Below are 15,544 nucleotides of genomic sequence, written 5' to 3'. Positions count from 1 at the left end.
TGCTCAGAATATACATCGCTGCCTTTAACATGTCCTCCACTCCTCTAAGGTCACATCTGTAGTTGCCATGGTGATGGATCTCGTACCCAGCATGCCTCCGACAAATAAGTGATTTCTGATAGTTGTTACCATGTCTCCTGGGCTGTATATCTGTTATAGTTAAATTGATTCGCGTATCCTCATATGTGGAACACACACACACACTATGGCTGGTAAGATACATTGTTTGTGTGTGCGTGCGTGCATGCACGCGTGCGTGTGTGTGTTTGTGTAGAATGACAGACATAGTTAAGGATGGTTGGCTAGACAGACTTTTATACGTGGATGTGTATGTGTCCAGTGGAGCCATGCAATGTGACTGTTCTCACGGGATGGGGTGTGTCTGAGCACCTAGCCCAGAGCCATCTCCAACACAGGGGAGGGCTTAGACCGTCTGACCCCTCTGACCTCTGCCCAGTCCTCCACCAGGCCCCCCACACCCTGCCTCTGCTGGCGTCTGTCTGTATAAGCCCCCTCAGCAAGATTCTTTAAGGACTGGTTCATAAAAATTAAAAAAATAAAACCAATTTCTGAGAGATTGCAGTGTCAGTCAGACAATCATCATTTACAGGACATTGATTTGATAAGTTTGGTTTGCCGTTTTGCTTCCACTGCCACAATCAAAGCCAAAAGCATCACTACTAAGCCATGCTAGCGGCATGGCTCTAGGGATGGCAATGTCTGTCTTGTGATTGGTGAGACTACTTTGGTTCAGGCTGAAATGTCTCAACTAGAGCTGCAACTCTCAGTTAACTGACATACAATTACTTATAAACTATTTTAATAATGAGTTAGTCGTTAAACTCGTTTGAGTCATTTGATTGTTTTAGGTTCTTGGATGAAGGAATTTGTTGTTATCAGATTGCCATGACATGTGGTACACACATTATTTTACCCATAATGGATTGTAAAAACTTGGTGATCCCTTAGTCTTTTGAATTCCAATTGTTCAAAAGTTTGGTTTCATTACCATCAGTCTCAGCTGCACTTTGTGTTTATGGCAAAGAACTAGAGCTGCACGATATGAGAAATACATCTGATAATATCAGAAAAAATATCTAATATCTGTGATTACGTTGACTGATGTTGTGTTATGATTCACGATATTAGAGGGAATGATCATTTATTGTATCATTATTCTCAGTTTCATTAAAAAAATATTAAAATGAAATTGACTATAGTGTGACCGTACTAAGAACAAATCTTTACATGCTAACAAGCTAAACTAAGATAGTGAACATGGTAAACATTATACCTGCTTTGCAGCAGCATATTAGCATTGTCACTTTGAGCATGACATGTTGGCAAGCTGACATTAGCATGTAGCTCAAAGCACCTCTGTGCCTACAGTTCCAAAGGGCCATGAGCATAGCTGTACTGCAGAGCAAATGATCCAAGTTCATGACATGTTGCTGCATTAAGTTCCTACTGCACCAGCTGGTTCCTCTTAGGCCAGGCTAATGTTTGATTAGGCAGCAGTTTGCTACGTAAGGCTTGCAAAATAGGAGGATTAGGGCGGTAAGAGATTGGGACAGAGGAAGAAGATGATGCAGACACCGTGACTAACTGCACAGTGGCTATTAAATATGAAGACTAGTAGAGTTGGAAGAAGCATTTTCATGCCAGCTCTTCAGATCAGATTGGTCGGATGACAGCAGTTCATTGTGTCAGTGGGAGCAGGAGTAGATTATCTAACTGACATGGCAGCGCTTCGCTTCATTCATTGCAGCTAACAGCCAGAGCCAACAGGCATTATCGGCTACAGTAAGGGGATTAGGCTGCCATGTGGGTTCACACACTGAGAGGGAGAGGAGTGGAGCGGGGGAGGAGAGGTAGTGAAACGTATGGGGCAGGACCAGCTGTGGATCTGGAGATTAAGGAAGTACAGATTAAGCAATTGTATTCCTTTTGCATGCTCACTGCTCTCTCCATAACAGGAAAATCCCAGCGAAAACAAGCACAAGGTGAATCTAGCGATTCTAGTTTATTACTGGAGAAATGATAAATGTTTGTGTAGCATGTTAGCATAAAGACCCCCACCTGTGTTTTCATTAAGAGCCGAATCCATTTAATAGTACTGACTACTGAAACTATATTAAACTGACTCAGCAATTCCCATCAGGGTATTGGTTTAGAGCCTTCCATCCTCAATATTGAAGGACTAAGATGCTAGTCTTTATATATTGAGGGATTTATGAAGAGTATAAGCAAGAATGAGAAAATATTCCAATTATTAGGGATCCAGGGGCAGGAGAAGAGGAGATAATCAAATGAAAAAATGACGGACTCCCGACCCTGGTTTACCCTATGCAATGCAATAGAATAGAATAGACTTTCAAGGTGATAAAATAGATACACTTGGAGAGTCCTTGGTTGTTATTGCAACACAGAACCTCTTCCCTGCAACCAGCAGCTCTCCCCTGAGGTGTTGATGGCATCCTCATCGCCATGGAAGCGCTGACATTTTCACCTCAGGATCTATATGTAGATACCACCTCCTGGCTTGTGAGATGCATCTGTGCCGTCGCAATTTTAGGACGGACATCTGACCCGCTTGACCATGAAGACTCATAGAAAAAGAGACTTCTGTGTGACTTTTGTGCTGCTTTTGGATGTTCATGCGTAAGAAATGCCAAACTAAGCGACATGGAATAAGAGATGTTTTACAATATTTGGTAAACATGTTTACAGCCGGGTACCAAAAACGGTTTTGGTCTCTATAGGTAATTTAACCTTTCATTACATTATTTAAATTGTATTTATCCTGTATCATTAATGTCTGGCATTTGTAGCGAAGCAAACCGCTTGAAAATTGGTTGGAAATTCAACAATTGTGGCGAGTCCTCCTGCCTTCAGAGACATACAGTACATGCATTAGGAGGCGCAGCATGTCTGTCGGTGTCCGCGTCGACGTATTCCTCCAATGAACAGCAACAGCCAGTGTGGTATATGCTCAGGATTAACCACATTCTTTTAACTTTGCTGCTGCTCATACCTCATTCCTCCAATTTCATTTAGCTCACTACAGCATTGGTTGTGAGGTAGTTCACTTTAGCACTTATGCATGTAAGTATTAACGTGCCTCTAAGGCTGGGCAGTATATCAATATTACAACAATATCAAAATGTTAGGCTAGATATCAAGTTAAATTTTGGATATCGTAATATCATAATATGATAGAAGTGTCTTTTCCTGGTTTTAAATGCTACACTACAGTAAATTGATGTCATTTTCTGAACTTACCAGATGTTTTCTAGCTGTTCTATTCTTTGCCTTAAACCACTTAGTCTTTTCCCCCACATTACTGATGATTATGTATCAAAAATGTCATTGTGTATATATTTTGTGAAAGCACCAATTGTCAACCCTACAATATTGATATTGAGATATTTGGTAAAAAAATATTGTGATTATTTCATTTTCTCCATATTGCCCAGCTCTACGTGCCTCCATTTGTGTGTGAATGTTGGGACAATACTTTTGTGAAGGCCAGGTGAAGGACAACAGCCCCGCCAAACCCAGCAGCAGTAACCCTCCTGATTGGAAGAGTAAACAAGGTGGTCACACCTCCAGCTCATTTTCAAATCTTGTGTAAACTTTCCTATCCCTCTGAGTGACCTCTACTCTTAACAGGGCCAGTTCCAGCCAGCTACTTCTCATGTAAACAGCTATACGCATTACAGGCTCATATACTGAACAGGCATAGTACACATAGTGCTCATACAACATAGATAAACAGGAACACACAGACTATGAATACCCATGTAAATAGTACCTCTAAGTTCATGTAACATCAACCGCTGCAAACACACAACTCTGTGGTGATCGTCAAAGTTATCTCATTTTCACATTGCTAAAATGTATTTAAGATTAGAGTTAAGTCGTATCTTAACTACTAGTATACATGAGGAGTAGTCATCTAACTACTTTTCACATATAATGGTGTTCGACAAAATGAGGGGGAGCTCAGCTTTTTGACTAAACTGCACTCAGTGACCCTGACTTCATACTAGAGTGCAGCTGGTTTCACCTGACTCCTGGGGTGTTTTTTCTAGAAGCCATATCACATATCATATCGGGAAATGACAAGTTTGCAAGCTACAGGGAAACAGAATAACTTCTCATGGGTAAACCTATTGTAAATTGTGGTACATTGTCATGTTAATAATGCATTATTTCCATGTAGCCTTTTCTATGTTGTCATAGTTTGATCCAAAACGGTTAATGCAAAAATCCAAACGTCTAAACTTGTGATATCCTCAAGCCATCCATCCAAGTCAGTCCATTTGCAATAATCTTCACCAAAATAGATGGATGGTACTTGACAGGGCAGAGCTTCATCTTTCCCCGACATGTACCAAATATTTTAGTTGCCCTCTAGTAGCCTCCAAAGCCTACAAATTGTAGCAGGATCTACAGAGAACACATTATTTCTGTGTTCTGTCACCTGTATACACACACAAAACTATTCATGACTAGCTAGAGCATGTGCAGTCTCCATGGGAAGAGAGCAGAAAAATACAGGTCTGTATTTCAATGCTGTTTGCAACTCTAACAATGAGTCAGCAATATGGGTTGTCACTGCTGCATGTTTTATCACAAAGAACAGATACTCCCCCATCGAGGGCACAATCCATAGCATTAAACCTTTAAACCCTTAAAAGCGGGGACTTTCTGAGAACAAATGTGTCTTATGAGTCTTTCTTGACATTTCGGACTTAAAAGAAGCCAGAAATAGTGGCATGAGAAACCGAACAATCACGTCTTTTCCCTCAGTTCTTCTGGTTTTTCGGCCCAGTCCGTATCTACACAAAGAAAACCAGTGAACAAGAACAGAGTGGGAGGTAGAAAATGAAAGACAGAGACAGGGTGGGCTTGTGAAAAGAAGAAACTCTGAGCTTCTTCATGCCATACAGTATCGTATGACTTCCAAAGCAGGACTGTGGGTAGAGGAGCCGGGGAAAGGGGGAGGCGTGGTGAGAAGGGCGTGTTGATCTCAGCAAATCAGAGCACTCACGCACTCAGTCTGGCATGTCCTTCCCAGGCCTGATTGTTCGCTGCAACTGTCCTGTGGGAAAATTATGTTCTGCGGGTGTTTTTACCTCCCCCCTTTTAGTGTTGCCATATGTAAGAGGAAGAAAATGAGTTGACTCACGGGGATGGGACGAGTGAATCATTTAGCTGAAATACGGAAAGAATGAAGACAAAAAGCAGTAGAGTGTCATTATAAGACTTAGCTGTGTACATGACAGTGCAGTATAGCACTGAGCCTGCATAGACGAAAACACGGCCCAGCAGATTGCTCTCCTCTCTGTGTTATGGATTGATCTCAGCCTACTGCAGGTCATTCATTCAGATGCACACAGTGACACAAACATACATATTAACACAGTGTGGTAGTGACATGCGTGCACATGCACTGCTTGTATTGTTTATTGTCCTTCTTTTACAGTGGCACAGAGGGAATGTTGCTGGCCATCTGTGTCCTGGTGCAGTGGCAGGGTGTGTTTTGACCAGCCTTGGCTAAACAGACAGATATGACCTCCACTAGGTAACCCACTCCACCTATTACAGATAAAGAGAGAGGGAGCATGCAGAAAGATCAAATTACTTATTGTGCGGAGAGGCAGAAGAAAGGAAGAAGAATTTCTATTTGCCCTGGTCCTTCTATTTTTCTCAGAAGCATTGAAGACTTAAGAAGAGGAGGATTTTCTGTAGATATAATTCATTAAATGGTTAACAAGAATGCAAAATTACTGTACGCTATACTCTAGATCTCATCACTTCTGTGTGTGTGTGTGTGTGTGTGTGTGTGTGTGTGTGTGTGTGTGTGTGTGTGTGTGTGTGTATGCGTACAGTGCCAGCTTCCAAAATCTACAGCATTCAGAGATTAACTAGCTACTGCCAGACAGACTTAAACTATATTACTGTTGGCATTCCACAGTAATATAGTGTGCCTTAGAGCAAAAACAAGCCAAAGGAAAATTGTGTTGTGGTGGAAGGAGAGAAGGAGAGAAGGAGAGAAGGAGGAAAAGGAGGGGAGCAGTGCAGGGATAAACATTTAAAGCCAGTGTGTGGTGCACAAAAACGGATATCCAGCACATGGTGTGCTTTAAACAAGTTTCTCTTAAATAGTTGCCTCGTGTGGATGTTTGCAGTGTGTGAATAATTAACCCAAAGTGTTTGTGAATGGGGAGGGGGGGGGGGGGGGGGGGGGGGGGGGGGGGGTGAGAAAGAATATGCGTTAAAAAGATGCACAGCTATAAGCTTTGGACATAACTTATATTATAAAGGGCAAACAACCGATCGATTTAATTGCTGTAATGTAATTACGCTTTGGCAAACTTCAGGCATTGATCTTCTCAATTATCAATAAGTTAATCATTAAAAGCCCCACATATTTAGGCATTATTTGTCCTTTTTGTTAGCAGGGGTTAAAGCCACTCATGACTAAAGTTTTGTCAAATCTTTTACTAAAGGTTGTTTGAGTTCTGTTTCTGTGCATATGGTTGGTATTGGTATTTTGTAATAATAGCAAGCATGTTCCATGAGTTTTTTGGATGAGATTGTTTACATTGCAATTGTAGTTCATCTATACAGGAAATCAGTTTGGTTCTGAAAGATAAGCTGTAGGCAGGGCATGTGAGTCTGATTACAGTGTGTAAATCCGTCAATAATTTTGCGGGGGCCCCTCCTGGTCACATAAGGCTCTACAAGATCAGACAGGGTTTAGGGGCCTTCCCCTCACCTCTGGACTACGGGGATAACAGTGGTGCTGAATCTAGACAGGCTGTGTATGACTCAGCACATTCATTGTCTATCATGTGGTGATGTGGTTTTGTAGAATTACAAAATGTTCTCGGACGGGAGCTTGCAGTCAGTGAAAGTTTTTTTTTTTTTGTACTGCACCTTTGGCCCTGCTTCATGACAACAGTATAATTTAGTTACTGGATGGTACATTCAGATTTCGTATTACATTTCCTTTGTCTCCACCTTTCTGATTTCTTCATTGTCTTGCTGTCTCGTTTCTGTTGTTCACGCTACCTGAGGCAGCTGTGTTGTTTTTCCCTGTGTCCCAGTTTCAAAGGTCACGTGTGCTGCACACCTGTGTTCAGGTACTTCACCAAGCACTGACCTTACCAGTTAGATTTAAAATACTTCACCGTAGATTTCACTTCACTGGAACTTTGAGCTTTTCGGATTTACCCATGAGTGGTTCACTTTTACCCTTTGCACTGTTTTAAGCTTTCTTATATATCTTCTTTTGCTTTGCAGAACAACCTGTAATTTTATTTTATAAGTTTCCATGATGATGCATTGAGAGAAAACCTGCAAATACCTTATATGAATTATATCATAACAAGAGTCTACAGCCTTGCCAGCAGGTCTTTGTACAGCAGTGTACAGTAGTGTGTAGTGTTTTGAGTAAAATGCTAAAAGCATGCTAACACGCTCACAAAAACAACGCTAGCATGCTGTTTATCATGTTCACCATCTTAGCTTGGTACATACACACACACACATACATAATATACAGTATATACAAAGTATATATATAATATTTGGTCATTAACCAAACTATCCTCTATTCCCGATAAAACATGTAGAGAATATTTAAACCAATAATCAAACATGTTGCCATGGGAATGTGTTCTAGGTTGTTAATAGAATTTATTGAAGACCCCTGACTGTATTGTTTTGTCGTTCTTGTTGTCTGCGTTTAGAAGACCAGTTACATTTAAGGATGTTAAATAACAGCAAAAACTCATCTTGTCAACATGTGCAGCCTGCGTGTGTGTGCCGCGTATGTTTTTATAGATGGGGCCTACTTTAGAAAAACTCACTCGGCTCTCATGTGCCTGCGGGTTTGGTTATTGAAGTTATCCTTTCTCACAGAGTAATGCACTATTTCACAGAATCACAGCGATTCCTCTGATCATTCACGCAGTCACAGAGAACAAGGAATAAGCTCGAGATAACAAACGAAGCACTGAGAGGACGGCTTCCTATCAGCCTGAGTTCTGGTCCTGTGGGCATTCTTTGGTGTTTAAAGGCGTTTTTCCCATAAGATTCTACCAGCAGGACCCTGGTTAAAAGGGCTTTAGATTGTTGTTTGAGTGTAAGCTAACCCCAGGCTTTCTTGGACCCCCACACACGCATTTGAAGCCACCACACTGTACTCCTTAGTATTTCAGACAATGAGAGTCTGTCTCGTGTTACATCTTTATACTTAGCCAGGCAAAATCTGCAGAGTGGTAGAAATTTCATTCCCTCTCACTTACATTCTCAATTTATGCCACCCCTCTTCCCTGATCATAATGAAAGGATGTGGTGTATTGCCTGTTTGGCTCTCTAATGTTTGGGTAAGACCCATTGTAGTTGAATTGAGATTAAAATCACGATTCCAAGTATGCTGAGCCCTCCTCCTCAGTTATTCTTTGTCATTCAAGCACACCAGATGTTAGATTAATTGTATTTCTGGGCTTGTAGTTCCACATGCAATTCCCTTTGATGATATAACTACAATATATGGCATTCTTTGTTGAATTTGTTACTTGTGAGGGGAGCAAATAAAAACACCGAGGAGGGGGGTATCATCAAAGTCCAGTGGCAGTCTCCACAGCTGTACAGGCAAAGCCTCTGCTCCTCCGCTAACGCAACCCAGTTTAGTTGCTACTCTAATAAAAGGGAGTAGTAGCGTAAGCAGAGTTAATTTTTGAAATTCTTAGTTGTAGCTTAGATTTTTGTTTTTTTCACTAATTTTCCTGACTTTAAAATTCTCATTCAACTTTATGGTTTATGCATCATATTAATGATCGAGGTCATAATCAATTTTTCACTGCATATTGCAAAAACTTAGTTTCTAGTTGCTGGTAGTTAGTTTCTGGTTAGTTTACATCAAGCAAAAAAGAATTGCTGCCCAATCAAACACATGGGAACATGTGGCAATAGCTGCTGTTGGTATAAACAGCATATGTGCTTGTGCTTCAATGTATATAGGCATACTACATCTAAATATGAAAATGCTACTAACATCCATAGGTTTGCTTAGAGCCAAAACTCTACTTTTGTCTGCCAAGTCTCAAACTACAGTATATTTATTATGTTCTAGCAGTAAGTTGCCCAAAACATCTGCTTATCTAGATGTAGCCCACATCTCCTGCACCTGAGATAGGTGAGGCAGTGTAGCATTACTTAGAAGTCTAAGAGAATAAAAATGCTGTGTGCCAAAATGAAGCCCTAAATAAACTGAATAGGAATTCCTAAAGCTATATTTGATTTTTGCAAAAATGTTTTTGTTTTAAAAAACTAATGTACAGCAATAGTTGTTTTTTGTGTCATGCACATAAAAGTGTGCAGCCCACCTGGACCTGAAGACACCAGTAACATTTGTTAGAAAATAACATGGTTGGTGTTGCCGTATGGCAACAAATTCTTTTTCTTAATGTTTTTCACAATAAACCATATAAAATGCATTGCTTTCTGTTTAATTGTTTAAATAGGTCTTTTATTTTGAAGTGGTATTCATTTGAAAGTAAATTGTATCCTTGTGTCTTCTTTCAGGTGTATATGACAGACTTATTACAGTGTTATTATTAATAATCATCCAAAACTACAATTAAAACTAAACTAATTTGAATGTAAAAACATTGGGCGATACATTTTTGATACATATAAGTTGAATTTGTTTGGTAATTCTTTCAATAAAAGCATAATTTAAAAAAAAAAAATTTGATTTTTTGATACTTTCCACGAATGCGCGTTGTGGCCATATGGCAAATTACCACATTTCTTTGGCAATTGCATCATTTAAGCATCCTGGATTAACAAAGACACATGACGATTTTTTTACCATGATTATTGCATCATTTAAGCATCCTGGATTAACAAAAACACATGACGATTTTTTTTACCATGATTATTAATGATTATTAATAATCATCCAAAACTACAATTAAAACTAAACTAATTTGAATGTAAACACATTGGGCGATACATTTTTGATACATATAAGTTGAATTTGTTTGGTAATTCTTTCAATAAAAGCATGATTTAAAAAAAAAAAGATGGATTTTTTGGTAGCCTACTTTCCACGAATGCGCGTTGTGGCCATATGGCAAATTACCACATTTCTTTGGCAATTGCATCATTTAAGCATCCTGGATTAACAAAGACACATGACGATTTTTTTTTACCATGTTTAAAAAAGAATTCATGCAATAGAGGGTTAACAGTATTGCAAACAAAGAACTTTGACTTATGTCCTTTTAAACTTTACAAACAAAATCCAGCCAGAAGAAGTCATCACAGATGAAGACATTATACCAAAAAAGAACAGCCCTTAATTCTTCATACAATGAGCAATACAGTCTAACCTGAATCAGCCTTCCTGTCATAGTCAATTGTCAACAGACAATGTGTTAATCAAACAACATATAAATAGATAGGGCTACGATGACTTAAAAGGAACACGCCTAGCAGTCATTTGATTTAGTTTTTAACGAACGTAATGGAACATTGACTAGTAATAGTAAAAGGCAGTTTCTCTATTTGAACACGCCCAGCCCACGTCACAGGGAGGGGGTAGCCTTTCCTGGCCGGCCGGTTAGATAAGCGGGAGACGCGGAACAACGCAGCGACGAGCGTTAGTGTGAGGGGAAACTGTCAGTTCAGTGCTTGTAAAATTAAAAAGATATTCCCACCACAGTAACAATAGTCTTTCAAAGTAATATTTGTGCTCTTAGGATAAAGTTCGGGGCAACTGTAAGCGCGCACAATGGCTGATAAGAGGCACCTGGAGGAAGCGAAGGGATCCAACGGCGAGGCGCACCTCGACGAGACGCTCGCCAACGGAACGGACAGCGCGAAGAAGGGCAGCCGGCCCCCGATGTCCCAGCGGGTGAAGAGGATAGTGATGGCCAACTTGCTGGTCATCCTCACCGTGGCCGGGGTCATCATCGGGGTTTTTATTGGACTTGGTGTGCGCAACGCGACGTTGACCAGGACCCAGATCATCTACGTCGGCTTCCCCGGTGAGATTCTCATCCGGCTGCTGAAGATGATCATCATTCCCCTGGTGGTGTGCAGTCTAGTGTCCGGGGCGGCCAGCATCGACCCTAAAGCCCTGGGCAAACTCGGCGGCTGGGCTATGCTCTTCTTCCTGGTCACCACCTTAATTGCGTCGTCCATCGGGGTTGTGATGGCTTTCATCTTAACCCCGGGGTCGGGGTCACTGGCCAAGCCCAAAGTGCAAGGTTTGGACGACGACGTGCCTGCTGCCAAAGAAGTGATAGACTCCTTCTTAGATTTGATCAGGTAAATGAACCCACACACACACACACATTCTCTGGAAAAGTAGTCCAATAATGATCTGTTGGTATGTTGTAATGGTTGCCCCCGGGGACACAAGCTGACAAGATGTCAAACCTGTTACTAGTTAAACGCGTTAACTTAGCCACAAGATACAGGGCACTGTCTATTTACCTTCTTTTCAGACAGGTTGGTTTCAGACACCCAGAGAGAAAAGTAGTCTCTGTACTAACCACTGGATAGGAGCTACATTAGACGTGTAGCTTAATTTACCCGTAGCGAGGTGTGCTGTAATGACAGCGGGCCGTTGCATCAGCTCAGTCTTGTCCCCAGAGGGTTGGCTAGCTCCACGCGGCAGAGGGCCAGCTAACGTCCCCGGTTCTTTTTTTTAAGATGTTCTGTTCGAAAGAACATCACGTAACTTGCTAATGTTATTTTATTTCACATTCTGTCTTTGTAATATTGACATGTGGGTCTGACCTACACGTGCGTGGCACGTTTCCAACATGGCTTGAGCCATGTGGTGAAACTATACAACAAAAAACCCACTTCTCTAATAAACTGACTCTGAGGGGACGTTTTAAGATGACATCATGGGATTTTAATTTCCAATGAATTGACTATCTACCGGATTCAGTTTTTGTTCACCCAGTTTAAAGTACAGACACGTGGTAAAGAGAAATGAGGTCTTACATCTCACAGATGTCAGTGAGTTTTGCACGGCAGTTGGTAAAGTTGATGGTCAGTGTACCCTTTCTACATAGGCTGCTTTAAACTTGCCTATTTGTAAATCAGTAGGTCACACTGTCTTTTCTTCTTTTTTTTTCTCAAATGTACTGTATCAATGTGTCACATTCATGGGGCACTCATGAGACATTTGCCACCTCATCTAAATTACTGAGGATTAAAGGGAAGCAACAGTGCTCAATGTGGGCAAACAATAGACTCTAGAGCCTGAAATAGTGAGATGTCAACACCTTCTGACACCTTATCAGGTTTTAAATGTAAACTAACACGTCATCCACAACATGTTACATTAGTTGGTGATCCTGTTATTCCCAAAAAACATATAGCTCATGCCCAGGTGGCTGCTATTCAGCAGACTGGTGTTCTCTAAGGTTAAAGGGTATTGAACATTAACCTTTTGTAAACACATGGTCACACACTACAACACAATGTCACAGTGTGAGCAGAAGACACCTGTGATGTTATCACTTCTAAAGATAAGAGAGTGGACTGTATTTATTCAGACAAATACAGTCCTCCCCCCCCCCCCCCCCCCCCAGAGATATATGATTCACATTAAAAGTCCCTGTTAACAATTCGATCTTTATACACTTGGGACTCTATTGCATATTTTAGTCTGTTAGTTTGCAGCGTTCAATGCTGTTTTACATTAATTATGGAATTGTGGACTATAAAAGCCAGACTCTTCCATCATTTTCCCCACTTCCAGCAGTGTGACTTGACAACATGTCCTAAAAACACTCCACGCTGCTCACAGCCAGATTAGACACACAAGAGTACGGGGGCAAAACACAACTACTCCCAGATTGGAGGCCCTTGCATACCAGTGTCTACGTTGCAACCCAGTGATCTGGTTAACAAAACTCAGATGGGCTATTTAGGATTTTTGGTCACGTTTTAACATTAAGATGAAAAGCGATGTTTACTTCTAGAATCATTACAGCGGTTCGGTTAATTGTTAACTGATGTACCTGAATGCATCTTTGTCCAGATTAATTTACTGCAGTTGCTGTGTGGTTTTGTATGTTTTTTTTCGTCTTTTTTTTTTTTTTTAAAGTAATGCTCATCTCGTGCAGGACACAAGCCACCAGCGCAAATGCACACACACGCACCACGTTATCCTAATAGGACAGCAGGCAAAATCCGTGCCTCTCATTAGAACGATCCCTCTCAGTTGGTGCCCTAGTTAGTTTTGCCAACAAAGACAGCGTGGGACTTTGACTGTAGAGCTGCTCATCAAAGCGTAAAAAGGCCTAGTCATTGTTCACAGTCACACACTCTATTAAATGCGTCTAAGCTATGCTATCTGTCAAAGTAAAAGACATGTCAGCCTTGAGATGCATGTAATGGGTTAAAGTCTGACTGGAACCGCTCCTACACATCCTTGTTGAAATAATCTCCCGCCTTTTTGTTGGTTTTCCTACTCCAAACCATATGACCTCTTACAATCACAAATGACGCCGCTAACAGTCAGCGCTAGGATCACCTGCAAATTTAATGACCACATATAGTCAGTGTTGTCCCTATGTTGGTGAAAGACGTCGGTGCATATGTTTGGCAGAGGGTTTAGGGGCCCTTCCTCAAGAAAATGTTTCATTCATTTTGGACCAATATTACTACCATATCTGTTTCTAAAATGTTTGAAAAGCCAGAGCAGATCAAAAATTAATAACACTCAAAAATCTTTAAGACAAAACTTGCTAAAGAAGTCTACTGGGGACCAACTACAATACTTAGATGTGAGAAAAGTCATGTACCGTAAGTTGCTCCAAAGTAGTTGCATCAGTCAAACGTGTTATGAAGAGGAAAAAACATATATTGGTCGCACTATACATTTTAGTTAATTAGAAATTTATTTTACAAAATCCAAGACCAAGAACAGACAGCTTAGCTTCCTTTGTTTTCTTCATTGCAGTAAGAGTAACCTTTTCGCCAGTGGACTTTATTTCTGCTGCTTGAATACCGTTTTCAGCTGCATATTTTACTACCCTGCAGGTTTGTAATCTGCAGAATGGGATTTTCTTTTGGGGGGGGGGGCATTTTGTTTGTGTTCAGTCTTTCTCAATTGTCTTTAGGAGCAGCACATAGTTGTCACAAGACTAGAGCTTCCTCTTGCGGCTGTAGATGGTAATGTTTTCATTATAAATTAACATTTAAAAGCATGTTAAATTTTATATATATGTTGATATATAAGTCGCACCGGACTATAAGTTGCAGGACCAGCCGAACTATGAAAAAAGATTTTTGGTATGATATAGCATAGTTTATAGACTTATAGTCTGGAAAATACGGTAGTTAGTTTTGATGCTCTCATTGATTTGACAGTCATGGTGCCTATATCGGGCCGGTATTTGCGTTTTTTTTACGTGTATCAGCATTGGCTAATACGCGGCTGCTACATTTGCCGATAGTTTTCCCCCTTATTATTTACAGACAGGTGTCCACAGGCAGCTTTATGTTGCTGGAGACGCTGCAGTTCACGTGCAGGCCATGCACTGCCCCCCCCCACCCCCCATTGGCATCGACACTAAAAAATCTGTAACGGTCGATCCCTAGAAACTATTCACATCTAAGAAATCAAAGAAAAAAATTTTTGTCTTAAAAAATAACTCAAACCGACTAATTGATTATCAAAATAGTTGGTGGTTAATTTAATTAAACGATTAATCTTTTGTAGCGCTAATGTTTTGTATTTGTCATCCGGTGGATCCAAGCTCGACATAGACTAGATAATGTACAGTAAAGTTAATTCCCAGCTCAATTCAAATGAAGTGATAGTTTTTCTTAATTCAGCTTTCTAAATATGTATGTGTATCTTAGTGTGGCGTTTTCACTTTTCAGACTTATTTCATTTTATAGAACACCTTGTCGGTGTTGCTGGCAACAAAACATTTTTTTTCCTAACAGCTTAGGAGTTAGCTAAACAAAAGGGGGGGGGGGCAAGTAATACAAAGCTGTGTACAGTACATCAGACAGGCCACAAACCTAATGAACTTTCCCATTTCATTATAGCTCTATCATATTACTCTTTGGATTTCATTAAAGACTGGCTCAATGTGAACAGAGTGGGATAAACCAAACATGTGTAAGCCTAACGTGTGTATTTCACTTAGACCTGCGTGAGGTATTCCGTGCTTGTTGCTAGATCCTGGTGTAACAAGATGCTGGGAAAGCAATTTGCCTTAAACAATCAGCAGCCTGCTGTAAAAGAAACACACGTCCACCCAATGGTGTTTGACCATGTGTGTTTTGTTGGTTTATCACTCTATTATCTTTGGTTGTGAAATAATCAAGTCTGGTTTATTTACATAGTCAAAAGAAATCACGTTTGTCTTCAAGGATTTTACAATATATGCAGAGTATTAGAGCCTCTCCTAGACTATTGATTTGAGTAAAGGGAAGAACTCCACAAAACCAAAATCAGCATAATGGATATATATATATATAT

General features: G+C 40.5%; 1 protein-coding gene across 1 annotated transcript in view; it reads left to right on the top strand.

The window, feature by feature from the left end:
* The first annotated feature begins 10,816 nt into the window (after positions 1 to 10,816).
* The window catches only part of slc1a5 (solute carrier family 1 member 5), an 8,733-nt gene continuing 4,005 nt past the window's right edge, over positions 10,817 to 15,544 (top strand). The window contains exon 1 of the mRNA XM_032512120.1: positions 10,817 to 11,355. Within this exon, the coding sequence (XP_032368011.1) occupies positions 10,817 to 11,355 (539 nt within the window). The remainder of the gene's footprint in view (positions 11,356 to 15,544) is intronic.

Source organism: Etheostoma spectabile, chromosome 3 (assembly GCF_008692095.1).
Source record: "Etheostoma spectabile isolate EspeVRDwgs_2016 chromosome 3, UIUC_Espe_1.0, whole genome shotgun sequence".
In the NCBI taxonomy this organism is placed as follows: Eukaryota; Metazoa; Chordata; class Actinopteri; order Perciformes; family Percidae; genus Etheostoma; species Etheostoma spectabile.
The sequence above is the reverse complement of the archived record's forward strand: the minus strand, read 5'-3'. Positions and strand labels throughout refer to the sequence as shown.